General features: G+C 38.7%; 1 protein-coding gene across 1 annotated transcript in view; it reads left to right on the plus strand.

Annotated features, from left to right (window-relative positions):
• LOC138742137 (uncharacterized) overlaps window positions 1-18,090 on the plus strand; it is a 145,498-nt gene that overhangs the window by 53,661 nt on the left and 73,747 nt on the right. Inside the window, exons 11-14 of the mRNA XM_069896320.1 lie at window positions 3,975-4,077; window positions 6,578-6,748; window positions 12,858-12,928; window positions 17,817-17,981. Of these exons, the coding sequence (XP_069752421.1) occupies window positions 3,975-4,077; window positions 6,578-6,748; window positions 12,858-12,928; window positions 17,817-17,981 (510 nt within the window). The remainder of the gene's footprint in view (window positions 1-3,974; window positions 4,078-6,577; window positions 6,749-12,857; window positions 12,929-17,816; window positions 17,982-18,090) is intronic.

The raw sequence follows: 18,090 nt of genomic DNA on the forward strand, positions 1-18,090 counted from the left end.
ATAAAACACAGACACACAATTTATAAAGACTGGGAAAGTCTCAGTGGGGATGAAATACACATGCGCACGGAGGGCAGGACTGTTATTGCTTGATGCATCGCTCAGATGTCACTGGTGGAGGATAGGTGCCTCTCTCCTCGGGGATGCCTGGTGAGTGGGAAAGGACACAGAGAACCAGTTAACAGTGGTCCAGTGTGAACAGCAAAACTAGCTTCTTTAACCGGTTTTTAGAATGGCAAATTTACAGGTTAGCCAATGTGAAAAGGGTTATGAATCACAGACTTTCACGCAGTCATTGCAAGCAAGAAAAGCAACAAGTACTAAACATGACTAATATATGATTAATATACAATGTCCTCAATTATGGTGCCCTGAAATGAGGGGACTATATACAAAAAGTTCTGTAATTTCACGTGGTCAAACCAAAATGTACACTAATACTCTTGAATAAAATCTGGAATGTGCATTTTTAATTTTTTTTAAATTTAGACACACAGCATGGTAATGAGCCATTTCAGCTCATGAGTCCATACCACCCAATTTACACCCCTGGTACGTTTCAAACTTTAATCATGTGAATTGTTTGATTACAAATGTAAAACTGTAGAGCACAGGGGCAAATAAAGAAAAAAAGTGTCTTTCTCCCAAACATTATGGAGGGCACTCCTTAATATTTGCCTGTATCCCTGTACAAACTTGAATACAATATATTTGAGTCACTTATATATAGATTTCAATTTCCAACATTTCCATTTCTTGTGATACCCACAATTTATCTCATTCCAACTTGAAAAATAATCCTGAAACATATTTTTTAAATATATTTTCTTTTTCTTTTATTTGTTGAATTAAGCTGGGCATCACTGGCAAGACCAGTATTTATTTGTGCATTCCTAATTTCCCTTGAAAAGGTGATAGAGAGTCACTTTATTGAAACATTTCAGACTTTTTCTGGTGAAGATACTCCCATGGTCCTATTGGGAAGAGTGGTCCAAAATTTCTACCCTGTGACCTTCGGGTGGTAATGTTCCCATGCACCTGAAGTCTTTGACTATGCCACACAAGAAGACCTGGATAAGGATGTGCAGAGTTGGGGGTAATGTATTAGCATGAATAGAGTATTAGTTAACAGTGGTTAGTGCTGCAGGGATTAAATTCACTATATACATAAATTATTTAGAACATTAAAACATTACAGCAGAGTAAAGGCCTTTCATCCCATGATGTTATGCCAACCCATAGAAATCTCCACAGCAATGTAAGCCTTCTCTACCTCACTCCCATAACTGTATTTTTCTTACATGCATGTGCCTATCTAAGACCCTTGTAAATGTTATTATCGCACTGTCCACCACCTTTAGCAATATATTGCAGGCACCCACTGCTCTGTTTCTTTTTAAAAAACTTCTGACTTCTCCCCTAAACTTTCCTCCACTCACCTTCTGATTAGAATTTATTGTCATGAATATGTCACGAGATTTATTGTTTTGCAGCAGCGTCACAGTGCAAACATTGATAGTAACAACCTTACAAAATAGAAAAAAAGTGCAAGAAAAAGTCAAAGTAAGACAGTGTCTGTGGTTCATTGTTCATTCAGAAATCTGATGGTAGAGGGAAATAAACTCTCCTTGTGCTGCTGAGTGCTTGTCTTCAAGCTCCTGTACCTTTCTCCTGATGGTAGCAGAGTGAAGAGAGCATGGACTGGTTGGTAGGGGTTCTTGAGGATAGAGGCTGCTTTCTTAAGACACTGTCTCTTGTAGATGTTCTAGATGGAGTGAAGACTGGTGCCTGTGATGTGGCAGGCGGAGTTAACAGCCCTCTGGAGATTTTTCTTGTCCTGAGCTTTGGGACTTCTGTACCAGACAGCAATGCGTCCAGCCAAAATGCTGTCCACAGTACACCTGTAGAAGTTTTCAAGTCTTCAGTGACAAACCTAATCTCCTCAAACTCCTCACAAAGAATAGCTGTTGGCGAGTCTTCTTCATGATTACATTGACATGGAGACTCCAGGACAGATTCTCGGAGATGTTGAAACCCAGAAATTTTATGTTCTTGACTCTCTTCATTGCTGAACCCTCGATAAAGAGCGGTTCGTGTTCGTTCTCCTGACTTCCTCCTGAAGTCCACAATCATTCTGATTCAAAGCAGCCAATTAAGGCATTGCATTTGAGAAGGTTTTGCTACCAGGTGTGATTAAGGTATGTTTATGAATGCCATGCTATTTTGACAGGTTTAATATACGCCTCCTCAAGTGCCTTATTCCTGCCTCAGTAGTTTCTGAGAATGCAGTAACTGAAGCCATTGACAGGGCAACCGGGCATTAATTGATCCGATGCCTCGCGACTTTCTGAATGAGCCTACCATGGAAGACCTTGTTAGCTGCTTTACTAATATCTGTATACACCACATCCACTGCCTTACCTCCACCAATTTCTTTTGTCACCTCTTTGACAAACTCAATTAAACTAGTGAGGCATGACCTGCCCCTCATAAAGTCATGTTGACTATCCCTGAGAAGACTATGCTTCTCTAAATGCTCATAAATTCTATCTCTAAGAATCTTCTCCAATAGTTTTACAACCTTAAGAGGAAAGAACCAAGTGTGGCATATCTAAGTTTGCTGATGGCACTAAATCAAATTGAAAATAAAATTGTGTGGAAGACACTGAGTTTACAGAGAGGTCTTTATAGATTAAGTTAGTGAACATGGTGGTAGATGGAGTACAATAAATGTGATGTCATCCACTTTGGAAGGAAAATTAGTTAATCGGACTTCAGTATAACTCAAATGGTGAAAAACTGCAGCATGCTGTTGTGCTGAGAGAGCTGGGAGTTTTTGTATATGTATCACAAGTAGGTCATAATCATGGGTCCATTTTAAACCTTGTGCATATTGAAATTCTATACACAATTCCAGATCCAAACAAATATTTATCACTTCCACTGTGGTATCTTGATAGAGCAAATTTTATTCCTTTTATACAACCCATCTGATGATATCAATAAAGATTGAAAATCGGGTATATAGGCTATCTCTGGTTATGAATGGTCAACCTATGTTCTTCCCTACAATCAGAGAGCTCCCAAGGTATTATTTCTCTCTCTCCACTTAAGTCATTGTTTCTTATCTGTCTTGTGTGCTTTTGATGTCATTCATTTCAACACTGTGGCAGTACGGTTATCATAATCAAATAATTTTTGTGTATTTTCTGACTTGGGGACAAAAATTAACAATCTGTAAAAATTGTACCTTTTTTTTACCCGGGATGGTCTGTATTCTATAAAATATAAGTCTGCTAAATAATTGCCCTCACAATGAAAATAAAAAAAATGTATTGCATGCTCAATATTAAGGCAAAAGGGATGGTACTATGCAGATTTATTAGAAGATGACCTGGTATGAAGGAAAATACATAAAAAAGACTTGAAAGTTGGACTGTTTTGTGAGAGATATTTAAAATTATAAAATGCTTAGAAATGTAAATAGCTTCCAGTAACTGAGGTTCAAAATATTGGAACATAAATACAAGATAGATTTAGAATATGAAGGATGAAAAATAAATAGATGATAGAAATCCATGCAGAAATAATGCTTTTTTGAACTTTGTTTTTGCTTGAACAGATTGCATTGAGGAGATAATCTCTATCTAAATTTGCCTAATTATTGCTCTGTGTTGATGCTTTAATGTTTTCTATCACTCTGAAGCAGAAGCAGACAGGTTATATCTAAAGATTAAATAAAATTCATAAATGTCACCTTGTTTGAGGATATTGAATTGCTGTGTTCTTCTCCTGTATGCCAAGTGGCAAATTTATTACATTTCTACAGGATACTAATGAATCATAAAGTTGCAGATTTTTGGATGATTAATGCCAGCAAATTTTTTATTTGTAGAGCTTTTACATGAACAGCATTCAATATCTTATGGTTAATATCTGGGAAGAAAATAAAAACGTATTTTTTGTTTTCACAGTAAAACAAACCTATTGTTGATCATAATGGATTTAATTTTCATCTCAAGTTGGTCTCTGTTATTGATTTTGCACAAGTTGGAGATAAATTATAATTTATCCAAGGTAGATTATCATCTAAATATTGAAAAACCAAATTCATACATGTGTAAGAACAGATGCCCAAATAACTTAATTTACTATTAAGCCAGCAACATAATTTCCAATATTTATTCCATATTTAAATGAATAATTTTGACCAGATAGAGTGCTTTATTACAACAAAGAAAATAACAATGTAGAAATGAACTTATAATGTCATAGGGGAAACACAAAAGTCTGTATTCACTGAGATAAAAACTCAGAAATATTGGAGGAACTCAGCAGGTCTTGCAGCATCCATGGGAGGTAAAGATATATAACTCTTGTTTCAATCCTAAGCCCTTCTTCAAGGTGCAAGTATAAACCAGGCAGGTGCCTGAATTAAAAGGTTGGGAGAAAGGAAAGAAAAGGAGGGGGTAGGATTACAGATCAACAGACAAAAGGTGTTAATTGGATGAAGGAGAGAATTGATTATTGGGTAGTGAGGGGTGGGTTGGCTCTGCAATTGCAGATCTGGAGGAAAGGAGACAGAGGGGAAAAAGAAAGAGAGACAGAGCTAGATTCGTTGAACACCTCAGCTCTGTCCACCACAATAGCGAAGATCTCCCAGTGGCCATCCATTTCAATTCTCCACCTTTCCCGACATGTCTGTCCATGGTCTCATGTACTGCCAGCCTGAGGCCACCTGCAAATTTGGGAACAACATCTTGTATTCTACCTGGGCATCCTCCAACCAGATGGCATTAACATCGACTTCTCATGTTTTCATTAACCTCGCATCCCCATTTATCCCTATGCGTCCTTTCCTCCAGCTCTGTGTCTCTCTCTGCCTTTACTTTTATTTGCTATAATAAAAGATTAGTTTGTGAATATTCAGACATTTTTCAACTAAGTAATATTGATGTCTTCCAGATAGATATTAAGTGTAATCTGATTACTAGCTGGAAGTGTACTGCTTGCCAGTGTCACAAAGCCCAAAACAATTAGTATGCTTTGGTCATGGCTATTCTGTACCCAAGTCCCCACCACTTTTTGCCACTAATGAGATTAGATTCTATTTGTTGTCATGCACACAAAATGCACAAAAAAATCTTTCCTTTGTTTGCCATGCAAAGATAAATAGTCTCCAAGTAATCCTGCACCATTATTAAAACAAGAAAAAGAAACAAAATATAGTCCCTTTGGCAACAGAGGGGCTGCAGATCATGCCAACTGCTCCAGTCAGCATCTCTGGTGCCCCTATAATCTTCGTGGCCACAGGGCCTGTTCTTCATTGGTGAACCCAAGTTCTAAATTGCCTGTCCTGGATCCTTGGGGGTTCCATTAGGAAGCAATCAGTAACCAAAACCTTTCAGGACATCTGCTCGCCATTACACCTTCATGAATCCTGAACCCAGTTTCTGGTTCCCAAAACCTATCTACCAGCAACCTGCTGCAGGCATAGAAAAGCCAGAGCCTTTTTGCCAGGCTGGAAATAGCAAACACCAGAGGACAGCCATACAAAGTGAAGGGAGGAAAGTTTAGGGGCGACTTTAGGGGTGCTCCTTATGCAGAGTTGTGGGTACCTGGAATGTCTTGCCAGTGGAGGTGGTGGAGGCTGAAACATTAGGGTCATTTAAGAGACTCTTAAACAAGCACATGTATGAAAGAAAAATAGAGGGTTATGAGGTAGGAACGGTTTAGATTTTGTTTAGGTAGGAATGTATAGGTCGACCCAACATCAAGGGGTTGTATTGTGCTGTAGTGTTCTCTGTTCTATGTTCTAGCATGAAGCTCTTTTAGCGTCTGAGCCCTGAGATGGAGCCTACCAGTATAGCCACATTTAGCTGCTTTCACTCTGTATAGCGACTCAGTGGGATTAACAGAAGCCTCTCCAGGCACATTTCTATGGATTGGCCTGAGCTGATCTGGTCTGCTGCTGTGGTTTTCCTTCTTAGGGTTCTCTTCAAAGCTCTTTCTAGAAAAGGGGATGATCTCCCACTCTGGTGCCTGCTCTGATCTGACTTTTCTTTAGTACCCTCAATGTTTGGCTGCTGAATGTGAGTACCACCGTGGTGAATTCAGATCGCCCAAGGAAAACAAAACTGCCATCGGTCCCATTCTATAGGCAATTAAACCTGTACAGGGGCTATTGGGTAGAATCCTATCCCCCCCCCCCCCTCCATGCTCCTGATTTGTTTTAATTTTTCTTTAAAATGTTAATTATCATTCCTTGCATTAATCCACCACTCAGCCACTGGTAATTTCTCACATGATCAACCTCATGTTGCTGGTTGCCTCACCTCTCTGGGAGTTTGTCACCAGTAAAATCCCTTCACATTTGGCCATAATTACCTGTGTTTTCTATAGCTCAGTTTTGTTTAGTGCAAGAATGGATATTTCAAAATACTTTAACTGTTTCTAAAATATTGCTGATAAATAAAAAGGAAATGCTGTTAAAATGTATATTTTTCTCTATTTGTGTACTAAATAATCAATATCATTGTTACTATGCATTTAATAACTAAGTAATATGTTTTTCTAGGACTTAAAGCTTTTACCATTGAGTATTTTCTGCATTGGGGAAATGCTGTATGTAATATTTGCAGAGATTCGCGAATTCTTATCTTTGAGAAATGCAATGTGTAGGTGGAAAAATTCAAGGAAAGATCAGATGTTACGAGAACAAGTTTATTGTCATTCTCATTGGCCTCAGGTAAAGAAATTAATTTGATGAGAAAAGTCCATGTCTGTGCTTATCATTTGTTTTCATCACAACTGTAAAAACTCCACTAAACTCCATAGTTCTAAATGTGAAATAAAAATATGATTTAAATGAAAATAAAATAATTCATAAGGAAAACTCTACATATATGTATACAGAAACAAAAAAACTATATTTGTTGAAAATAATCTTTGATTTATTTATCCTTCCTGTATTTCCTAGAATTGGAAGTTTGTAAAACTGGCTAGTGCTGGAAAACATGCTTTGGGTGTGCAATTAACTTGCACCCATTTCATTGGATTCAGGAAAGCAACACACATTTTATGCTGTGGCCTCTTTTTAATTCACCAGGCTCTCTGAATAGCAGACTTGTTAGTAAATATTTGTCACAATTAGGGTCAAGAATTCTCATTGGGAAATCTTCCTACTCAAGTGAATATTATCACCTTTTCTTGCAGCATGCTCAGTCTTCAGTCTTTTTGCTGAATCAACTAATTGCAGATAATTTGTGCCCCTATCCTAACTTATTTTCTCATTTAGCTTTGCATATTTTATTGGATATATCTCACTTGATTCCTAGATATTATTATTTACTTTAAAAGCTAGCACATGCTGATCTTAACAGGTATCAGTTAATTAAATGCATTAGGCTGTGTTGTGTTACCCAATAAATCTGTTGCATTATTTAAAAAAATACCTAATTAGAGTATATGGGTTTATTGAAACTAAGAATAATTGGCTCATAACCACAAGGAGCACATGCTAGCAGCTTCTGAAACTACACTTATTAAACTTGCCTCAGGAAGTTATTGTCAAATCTGATCATTCTGATATGGACCCCATTTACTGAACAATGGTGAACTGGGAGAGTTAAGAAAAGGTGTTACTTGTTTGTGCAGGATTGTAAAATGCTAAATAAACATACTTTCACTTCTCAGGATGTGTATATCCCTGAAAATACCCTAGTAGTTATCCTTGACAAAATGATAGGACACTTTGTTGAATTGTTGTAATTCTTCTGATGATATAACTCTCAAAATGCTATGAATTTCCCCTAACGACCAAGAAGGATTGGAGATACAATTGCAAGATCAGAATAGTCTGTAATTTGGAGGGGAGCCTTGCATATGGTGGTATTCCTGTGCTCCTGATATTGTCCTTGGTAGTAGAGGCTCTTTAGGGTATCTGTATTAGTCACTCACTGACAAAAGGCAAAGGAGGAAAAACCCAACACCCAACCCCAACCAACCAATTTTCCCCTGCAACCGCTGCAACCGTGTCTGCCTGTCCCGCATCGGACTTGTCAGCCACAAACGAGCCTGCAGCTGACGTGGACTTTTTACCCCCTCCATAAATCTTCGTCTGCGAAGCCAAGCCAAAGAGATTAGTCACTTGGGCAAGGACTCGCAGTGCATTTTGTAAGCATTACACAAAGGTGTTTAGAGGTTATTTTCTGGTCCTTTAGTGGTGTTTTGAGGTGGTAGTTAGCCTTATCTACAACAATGTTGAGTCACACTACAGAGGTGGAAAATCTTGTGAAATGGTGTGAGAATTACAACCTGAATCTCAATGTGCCCAAGGCAAAGGAGATGATTGTGGACTTCAGGAGGACTGAGGAACTTTAATAGCTCAGTAGTGGAGAGAGTAGAGAGCACCAAGTTCCTCAGAGTCCACATAAATGACCAATCAGAATTTATTGTGATAAGCATGTCACAAAATTCATTGTTCGGTGGTAGCATTAAGGGTGCAAAATTGGTATAGATTACATTTTTTAAAAGATAAATAAATTAGTTCAAAAGAAACAAAAGTGAGGCATTGTCTTTGGTTCATTGTCCATTCAGAAATTTAATGGCAGAAGGGAAGAATCTGTTTCTGTACCACTAGGTGCTCATCTTCAGGCTCCAATCCATACTGACTGTGGTCTTGTAATTAGGAAGTCAAGGATTCTGTTGCAGAGGAGTACAGAAGTCCAGGTTTTGAAGATTGGTGACCAGCACTGAGGACATGATGGTGTTGAAAGCTGATTGCAGTTGAAAAATAGCCTGATCTACTTGTTGTTATTGTCTAGGTGATCCAGGGCTGAGTGGAGAGATAGTGAGATTGCATCCACTGTGGAGTGATTGTGGTATTAGGCGAATTGCAATGGGTCCAAATCTTTACTCAGGTACAAGTTGATTCTGACCAACCTCTCAAAGCATTTCATCACGGTAGATGTGAGTGCTTCTGGGTGATAGTCATTGAGGCAGCTCACTCTGCTCTTCAAAAGGGCACTGGTTATGAATGCCCTTTTGAAGCAGGTAGGAACCTCTGACTGCAGCAATGAGAGATTGAGAATGTCCATTGACACTTAAACTAGTTGGTTGTCACAAATTTTCAGTACCCTGCCAGATACGTTATCAAGGCCTGATGCCTTGTGAAGGTTCACACAACATCTCCTCACTTTCCAGGGAGGTGCAACAACCAGTGCACTTCCTGAGAAGACTGAGGTGGGCAAGCTGCTGGGCACCATCTTGTCAACTTTCTACAGAAGTTCTATCATGAGCTTCCTACCTAGGGCTGCATCACAATGGGATAAGGTTACTGTAGAGCACAGGATTGGAAGTCAATCCACATGAACATGAGTGGCACTGATGTGATCTAAAGGGATCATTGTTTGAAGAGGGCTCACAAAATCTTCAAGGATCTATCACCCACAAGCAGCATCTTCCAGCTATTCCCAACGGACGAGAGATACAGTAATGCCAGAGCCAGAACCACCAGGCTGGGAAATTGCTGAACGACTGATGAACTGGCCATACTGGTTAGAGGCTCTGATAGCTCAGTAGTTAGAGTGCTGATCTTGTAAGCCAGGGGTGTGAGTTCACTGGGGCTTAATTTCTGTGACAGGCTAGAGAAAGTTAAAGAAGTTCATATGTGTTACAGTCAATACTGTACTCCTGTATTCAATACTTTGGTTCATAAAGGCTAAAATCCAAAAGCTCTCTTTACACCCCTATCCACCTGTGACACCTCTTTCAGGAAATTATATATCTGTATTTCTAGATCTCTCTGTTCTACCGCACTCTTGAATGCCCTACCATTTACCATGTTTCTTGCTTTGTCCTTCCACATTGCAACACCTCACTCTTGTCTGTATTAAATTCCATCTACCATTTTTCCAGCTGGTCCAGATCCCTCTACAAGCTTTGAAAACTTTCTTTGCTTTCCACAACACCTCTATTCTTAGTATCATCTGCAAACTTGCTGATGCAATTTATCACATTATCATCCAGATCACTGATATAGATGACAAACAATGGTCCCAGCACTGATCCCTGAGGCACACCACTAGTCACTGGCCTCCATTCTGAGAAGCAATCATCTCTGGCTTCTCCCGTCCAGCCATTGTTGAATTTAGTTCACTACTTCACCACGAATACCTAGCGTCTGAACCTTCCTGGCTAACCTCCTATGCGGGACCTTGTCAAAGGCCTTACTAAAGTCCATGTAAACAACACACACAGCCTTCGACAACTTTCCTGGTAACCTCCTCAAAAAACTCTGTAAGACTGGTTAAATACGCACAAAGCTGTGTTGATTATCCCTAATCAGTCCATGGCTATCCAATCTCTTAGAACACCTTCCAATAATTTACCTACTACTGATGTCAGGTTCACTGGCCTATAATTTCTAGGGTTACTCTTGGAACCTTTTTTAATTAATGGAAAAATATGAGCTACCCTCCAATTCTCTGGTACTACACCCATGGCTAAGGACATTTTAAATATTTCTGCCAGAACCCCTGCAATTTCAACAATAGTCTCCCTTAAAGTTCAAGGGAATATATTGCCAGACTCTGGGAATTTATCCACCCTTATTTGCTTTAAGACACCAAGCTCTTCCTCCTCTTTAATCTCTATGGGTTCTATAACATCATTGCTTGTTTTCCTTACAACTCTGTGCTATTTTCCTGGGTGAATACTGACGGAAAAAAACACTTAATACCTCTCCCATCTCTTTTGGCTCCGTAGAAAGCTGACTACTCTGATGTTCAAGAGGACCAAATTTGTCCCTTACTATCCTTTTGCTCTTAATATGTCTGTGGAAATCTGTAGAATTTTCTTTCACATTGTCTGCCAAATTAATCTCATTCTTTTACCCTTCCTGATTTCTTTCTCAAGGTTTTTTGCTGCATTTTTATACTCCTCAGTTACCTCATGTGCTCCATGTTGCCTATACCTGTTATACATCTCTCTCTTCTGAACCAGATCTCCCAAATCCCTCAAAAGCCAAGGTTCCCTGTGCCTTCTTAACTTGCCTTTGATCCTGACAGGAACGTACAAATTCTGTACTCTCAAAATTTCACTTTTGAAGGTCCTCCACTTACCTCACACATCCTTGCCTGAAATTTTTTTTATCCCAATCCACACATTCTAGATCCTTTCTCGTTTCCTCAAAATTGGCCTTTCTCCAATTTAGAATCTCAACCTGAGACCCAGGCCTATCCTTCTCAATAATTAACAAACCTAATGGCATTATGATCACTGGACCCAAAATGTTCCCCTATGCATACTTACTTTACCTGTCCTGCCTCATCCCTAATAGGAGATCCAGTACTGTATTCTCTCTAGTTGGTACCTCTATATATTGATTTAGAAAACTTTCCTGAACATATTTGAGAAACTCCCTTTTACAGTATGGGAGTCCCAATCAATATATGGAAAGTTAAATTGTCCTACTATCAAAACTTTGTTTCCTACAGCTGTCTGCAACCTCTCTGCAGATTTGCTCCTCCATTTCTCTCTGACCATTGGGCGGTCTATAATATAACCCCATGAGTTTGATCAGATCTTTCCTGTTCCTCAGCTCCACCCATATACCCTCAGTAGTTGAGCCATCTGGTCTATCCTGCCTCAACACACCTGTGATATTTTCCATGACGAGCAATGTCACTCCTCCCCTTTCATTCACCCCCAATTTTATCACATCTAGAGCAATGGAAGCCTGGAACATTGAGCTCCCAGTCCTGCCCCTCATGCAACCAAGTTTTACTGATGGTCACAATGTCATAATTCCACATACCAATCCATGCTCTAAGCTTGTCTGCCTTTCCTACAATACTCCTTGCATTGAAATAGATGTACCTAAAAACATTTCCACCATATTCAACCCATTGACTTCTAACAGTACATGCAATTTTATTTTTATATATGTACAGGTATTCATCAACTTATCACCTGTGCAAATTATGACCAAATTTTTTTAAGTATAGAAAAAATATAAAAATTATGTATTTATGGGTAAATGTTGGGCCGATCTGGAAAATAATGCCTCTTGCGAGAGTTTGCAGTGATGGCCAACTTTTCGTGAGAGCTGGCTGGTGGTCAACCCCTCATGAGAGCTGGCCTTGGTGGCTGCCATGTTGTATTTGCCAAATGCTAATGATACAGAGCATTTCTGACATGTCAATGTCCATTTTGAGATAGGACCCATTGGCCAGAATAGAACACGAACATAAGTTGAGAAGTACCTGTATATGCATACTACACATGTATCATTCGTCTGTGTATAATGTCTGGATGTGCGTTGGTATGTTTTTGCAACAAGTTTTGTCAGTTGTACTGTACAATCGGATGGTATTAAACTTGAATTTGAACGTTTTTTTGACATTTTCCGCACATGCCTGAATGTTGTATCGATCTTTCTACGTGCAAGATGAAGTGCTTAATTTGCTGAGGTGCTGCAAATAGAATTGAACATTGAAAACTTAATTTACTAATGATTGCACAATGATAGAAAGGTGATATCTGGTAGTTTCAACAGAAGTTATTTAAATAATGAAGACCCTGAAGTAATATAATTGGCCCAAAGGAGGCAGTAGCATCTTTACTCTCTACTTCAAGCCAATGATATTGCTTCCATTAACATCTCAACTCAGAACAAAGAAAAGTAACATTTGCATTTCTGGAAACAGGCTTCAATTTCTCATGAAATGTATTACGACCAATGAAATATCTTTTGAATTACTGTCATTTCTGTTGTGCCTCTTCAATGAAGTTAGGGTTTCTCTCTGAAGATGCAGCAGAAATTATAATTGTTTATAATTATAATTTTACTACAGGAGGAAATCAATTTAAAGAAAGAGATTGCTGCAATTGACTCAATGAAGGATTACTATTTCCTGGATTGGTGGTAAGCTAAACTTGTGTTCGACTCTCTTGAATATATTTTGAGAGGATTGCTATCTTTGTAAGCGAACAAATAAATTAGAATGATAGGAAAAAAGTTAATCACATTGTGAATTATGTCTGAAGAGATGTCTTTTTATGAATAGCAATAAAGATGTCTCCTGATAAATAAACCATAATATCTGACAGTATATCTTTATCTTTTTTTGTTAACAATTCTCATTATAAATTGCTGTACCGAGAGAACTTTCTGAATTATTCTATTTCAGTTTTCAGTATTGTTTTTTGATAAATCTGAACTCAAAATTGTCTTTTAAATATCTTTGGCTTGGCTTTGCAGACAAAGATTTATGGAGGGGTATGTTCACATCTGCTGCAGGCTTGTTGGTGACTGACAAGTCCAATGTGGGACAGGCGGCATGGTTGCAGTGGTTGCAAGGGAAAATTGGTGGGTTGGGGTTGGGTGTTGGGTTTTTCCTCCTTTGTCTTTTGTCAGTGAGGTGGGCTCTGCGGTCTTCTTCAAAGGAGGTTGCTGCCCACCGAACTGTGAGGCGCCAAGATGCACGGTTGGAGGCGATATCAGCCCACTGGCGGTGGTCAATGTGGCAAGCACCAAGATATTTCTTTAAGCAGTCCTTGTACCTCTTCTTTGGTGCACCTCTGTCTCGGTGGCCAGTGGAGAGCTTTTGTGATTGAATCAATATTTTTGAACAAAATAGAGATTTTAAAATAAATGTATCCTTTAAATAACATGTGCAACTTTAACCATCAAATTGACTTTTATAATCAGCAAATGCTAAAAGAACTTTTTAGATTCATCAGGACTTGTGGAGAGATGTTACAAAATGTTAATTTTGTTTCTCTTGCAGAATTTTCTGTTTTAACTCAGATTTCTAATACCTGAAGTATTTTGCTATTGCTATTCTTTTTAATTTAAAAAGATACTTTAAAACTTATGGCTGCCTAAAAAGCACTTCTGCATAAACTCTTTATTTTTAAAACACTGACGATTGACAAATTTGGAAAAATAAAGAATATAATGCTTAAAAGCAGGAATCAACTGTTGTTGGCAGAACCATTCTGAGGAAAATGGGAACATTATTTACATAGTGTCATTTTCTCCCCTTTTCCCCCCTCCCTTCCCTCCCTCATTCACCCCCCCTCCCCACCCACTCAACGTTCAACATATATGATGCATTAAACCCATTAAACAATGTCATCACACAATGAAAATAAACAAGAAGATTGTGTCATCTACTTTTACATACATTCATTTCATCTTCTTCTCATTCTGTCATTTTAGGTGGTGGAGGTCCGCGGTAGGACTTCTCTGTTGTGTTCCATGTATGGTTCCCAAATTTGTTCGAATACTGTGATGTTATTTCTTAAATTATATGTTATTTGTTCCAATGGAATACATTTATTAATTTCTATGTACCATTGCTGTATTCTCAGGCTATCTGGGAAAAAGCTATGCTCCGGAACTATGAGAAATACAATAAACATTAGGTTACGCATGCTACAATATAATTGATTACACAGACTATACACCACGCCCAAAAAGTTAAATAAATGGGATACACTATCAGATAGATGTTTTCGCTGTAAGAAGGAAACGGGAACAACAGTACATACAATATGGGCATGTGAGAAAGTGGAAAAATTTGGGAAGATCTAAATCAGATTTTAAATAAAATCACAAAAAGCAACATTTCAAAAAATCCAGAGATCTTTCTTCTAAGTATATAAGAAGTAAAGAACTTGGACTCGATTTGGATGGAGCACAAAAAAGATTTATTATGATAGCCTTAGCTGTAGCAAAAAAATGTATTATGCAACAAAGATCTTTGAAGCATTTGTCTATATTGAAGCTGAGTGAGGCTAATTGCATCTTGAAAGCCTTCAAAAGATGGTTTCTTGCAATGAACTCTGCTATTGCCTCCATCTCCTTTATCAGTTTATATCTTGTTCTTTGCTGCCTTCGCTCCTTTTCCTGGTTTTGTTTAATTCCCAAAGGGAGACCCTTTCGCTTCTAGATTTAAATACTTAACTTGTTTCAGCACAACTTGTAGAGAGTACATTATCACTAGCTGGTACAGTTCAAACTTCAATCAAATTGAGGAAATGACAAAATGTAGACAATTGTAGCATCATCCATAATGTAGCAACAATTTTTTTTAGCATCATAGTGGCTCCAGCAACCTGGGTTCTTTCCTGTCTTTGGGTATTATATTTGTGAAGTTGGTATGTTCTCCCTGTGTCCTAAAAGTATGTGGATTGGTAGGTTACTATTAATTGCTCCTGGTATGTGACTGGGTGGTAGAATCAGGGTAGGACAGAGGAGTTGATAGGAATGTGGAGAAAATAAAAATAGGATTAGTGTAAATGGGTGCTTGATCGTTGGTGTGGACTGAATGAGCTGAAGAACATATCCCACGTTGTATGAATCTCTTAACAGGACATAGATCGAGTAAATGCACAAAAAGTTGCAAATGGAGTTTAATGTAGGGAAGTGTGAAGACATACACTTCAGTAAAAGGAATCAAAAGATGATTATTATCAAAGGGACTGTGCGCTCATGGTAGATGTAGGTGTTCCAATGCATGAATCACACAAAGTTAGCAAGCAATTCCAACACAGTTAAGAAAGAAAATGATTATGTTACTTTTATTGCAAAGGAGTTAAAATTCAAGAATAGAACTGTTTTTCAGTTCTACAAGGTATTAATCAGATCAGATACTATTTATTGTCATGTAATAAAACAAAAATGTAATATTACATAAAGTTAGTCTGCCATTAGGCAGACAAAGGTTCACTGTTAGCATTACCATTGACCTACAGTCAGAAAGAGAAGCAAAAGAGTTCTCCAGAGTTACCAAGTATCTGTGGATTCACCTCCAGTACTCCCATGGTCTCTGCAGCTGCATAAGACTCCAGTTTAAACCATCGGAAACTCGAGTCCAGATCCAAACCTCAGACACGATGAAGAAGTCTCTAGTGCCCAGGGCTCTTCGGGAGCCCTCCTTGCTCTCAGAATCCCTTTGAATCCTGGTTACAATAACTAGTTCTCATTAGCCAGTTTACTGCAGCCTGATGTGAGTCCTTTGTCCTCAAGTGGCCAGCAGGTTGCAGCCTGTGAGGACTCCTTGTCTGGATCACCAACAGCTCACTGCCTTTGTGTGTCCTTAAGCTGCAGAAACCCTTTCCAGTCCACCGCCATGGTCATCATCTGCCATGATCATCATCTTTAGGATCATCTCCTCTGTCTTCTCCTTTTCAACAGCCTGGTTAGAGTTGGGGGTGAGGGGAGGTGGGGTGTTCTCCCCGTTACTAGCACCCTGCACCAATCCACTGCTCCTTCAGAGTCTGCGACATCTCGAGGCCGCTGCCAAATACAGGGCCCGGACCCCGTACTAACAGGATTCTAAATAAAACACCTTCATCTTGAACAGGTTATTTAAAGCTTGTACAGAGCCATTGGCAATCAGACTGGGTGGAAGAACCCAGTGGGGGAACACTGTGTCTTCATTCTCTGTTCTCCCCAGGTGTGCACCAGTGGCAGTTCTCCTGTTAATGAGATCACACTTAGAATACTATGCACTGCTTTGCTACCCTTACCTAAAAAATGAATATAGTAGAATTAGAGGAAGTCCAAAGAAGATTCGCCAGGCTAATTTTTGGAATAAGATGGTTACCCTATTAAGAGAAGCAGTTTGGGGCAGTATTCTAAAGATACTTGATAGGGTAGATGTTGAGATGCTTTCATTTATAAGAGAGTTAGAGACAAGGGAATATAGCTGCAAAATAAGGGACTAGTTATTTAAAATTGAAGTGCTTGGAACTTTCTTCTCTCAAAGGGAAATCTGGAATACTCTTCCATTGAAAATGGTGGAAGATGTATTCAAGGTGGGAAGGGATAAACATTTGAAAGATCAAAGAATTTAGAGTTAGGGAAACTGGCATAAAAAAGTTGTTGAATGGTGAGGCAGATATGAGAAGCCTGGTGGCTGGTTCCTGCTCTTATTTTCTTGTGATTCTGTGAATTTAGTGATGAGAGGTTTGTTTTGATTAATGCACATTCAGCCATGAAAGATGAAGATAGTTTGAAGACTGCACCATGCAGTTATCGATTTGCTGGTAGAACTGGCACCAAATTTAACATGCATACTGATGGATTTCTTCCTTGCCCTCTAAATTCTTAGGTCCGTACCATTCTATACAAGTGTGTAACATATCTAAATGCATCTTTTGAGCAATAGAAATCTGCACAACACATAAAACTGGTTCTGTACTACCTATTTCTCCTTTCATTTATTTCTTGATGACATGACTCCTAAAGTGGTGGAATCACCAAAACATAATTTTTGAATGTGGAGGCTAGAGTTGTCTACACTTCGAAAAAAAAGAGCAAAATTAACAGTGCTAGGATTCTTCAAGATTTACTGGCCCCCCCTTGCTGGATTTCATGCTCTCCACAGTAAGCATTGTGAGGAGATCATCTTTCCATATAATGGGAGGAAAAAACTGCAATCACACCATGTGGTTGGTGATGCCTGCAGGAGTGTGCTGTTTAGCTTCAGTGGCATTCTGTGATTCAGTGTTGCAAGTGTTTTACTGATACAGTCCTGTCCTAGAGGGTTAAAATTCCACCCCCCTCCTGTCTCCATGTTTCAAGTCAATAACTTTTCATTTAAACTGGAAGTTTTGATTAGCAGTTGTGAAGAGTTCTCAATTTATGTTCACTCAATTTCCCTCGCCACAGATACTGGCAGATCTGCTACATATTTACAGCATTTATGTTTAGTTAAGACTTCGAGTATTATAGTCAAATTGCCCACTTACAATTAGTCATTATGAATTCCAAATATGTAACACAGAATATATTTTTGTAGGCATGCACATGACTGTATTGTTCTATCCCTTTTATTCGTGGTGGTTTGCACCCAGTTTGTTGCACTTGGTCTGACAGGAAACATCAAGATTTTTCATGACCGCCTTATTGCATTTTCATTGATTCCATTGTGGCTGAAGAATATGAAACATCTGCGTGCTTTCAGGTAAAATGATGGGAAGATTTCACCGATTTGTGATTGTCTACTACTAATGTGTAATTAATTTTCACTTTTCACCATGTACCTCGTGAGCATATTTTATTACTTGTATGTA

Source organism: Narcine bancroftii, chromosome 8, assembly GCF_036971445.1.
Source record: "Narcine bancroftii isolate sNarBan1 chromosome 8, sNarBan1.hap1, whole genome shotgun sequence".
In the NCBI taxonomy this organism is placed as follows: domain Eukaryota; kingdom Metazoa; phylum Chordata; class Chondrichthyes; order Torpediniformes; family Narcinidae; genus Narcine; species Narcine bancroftii.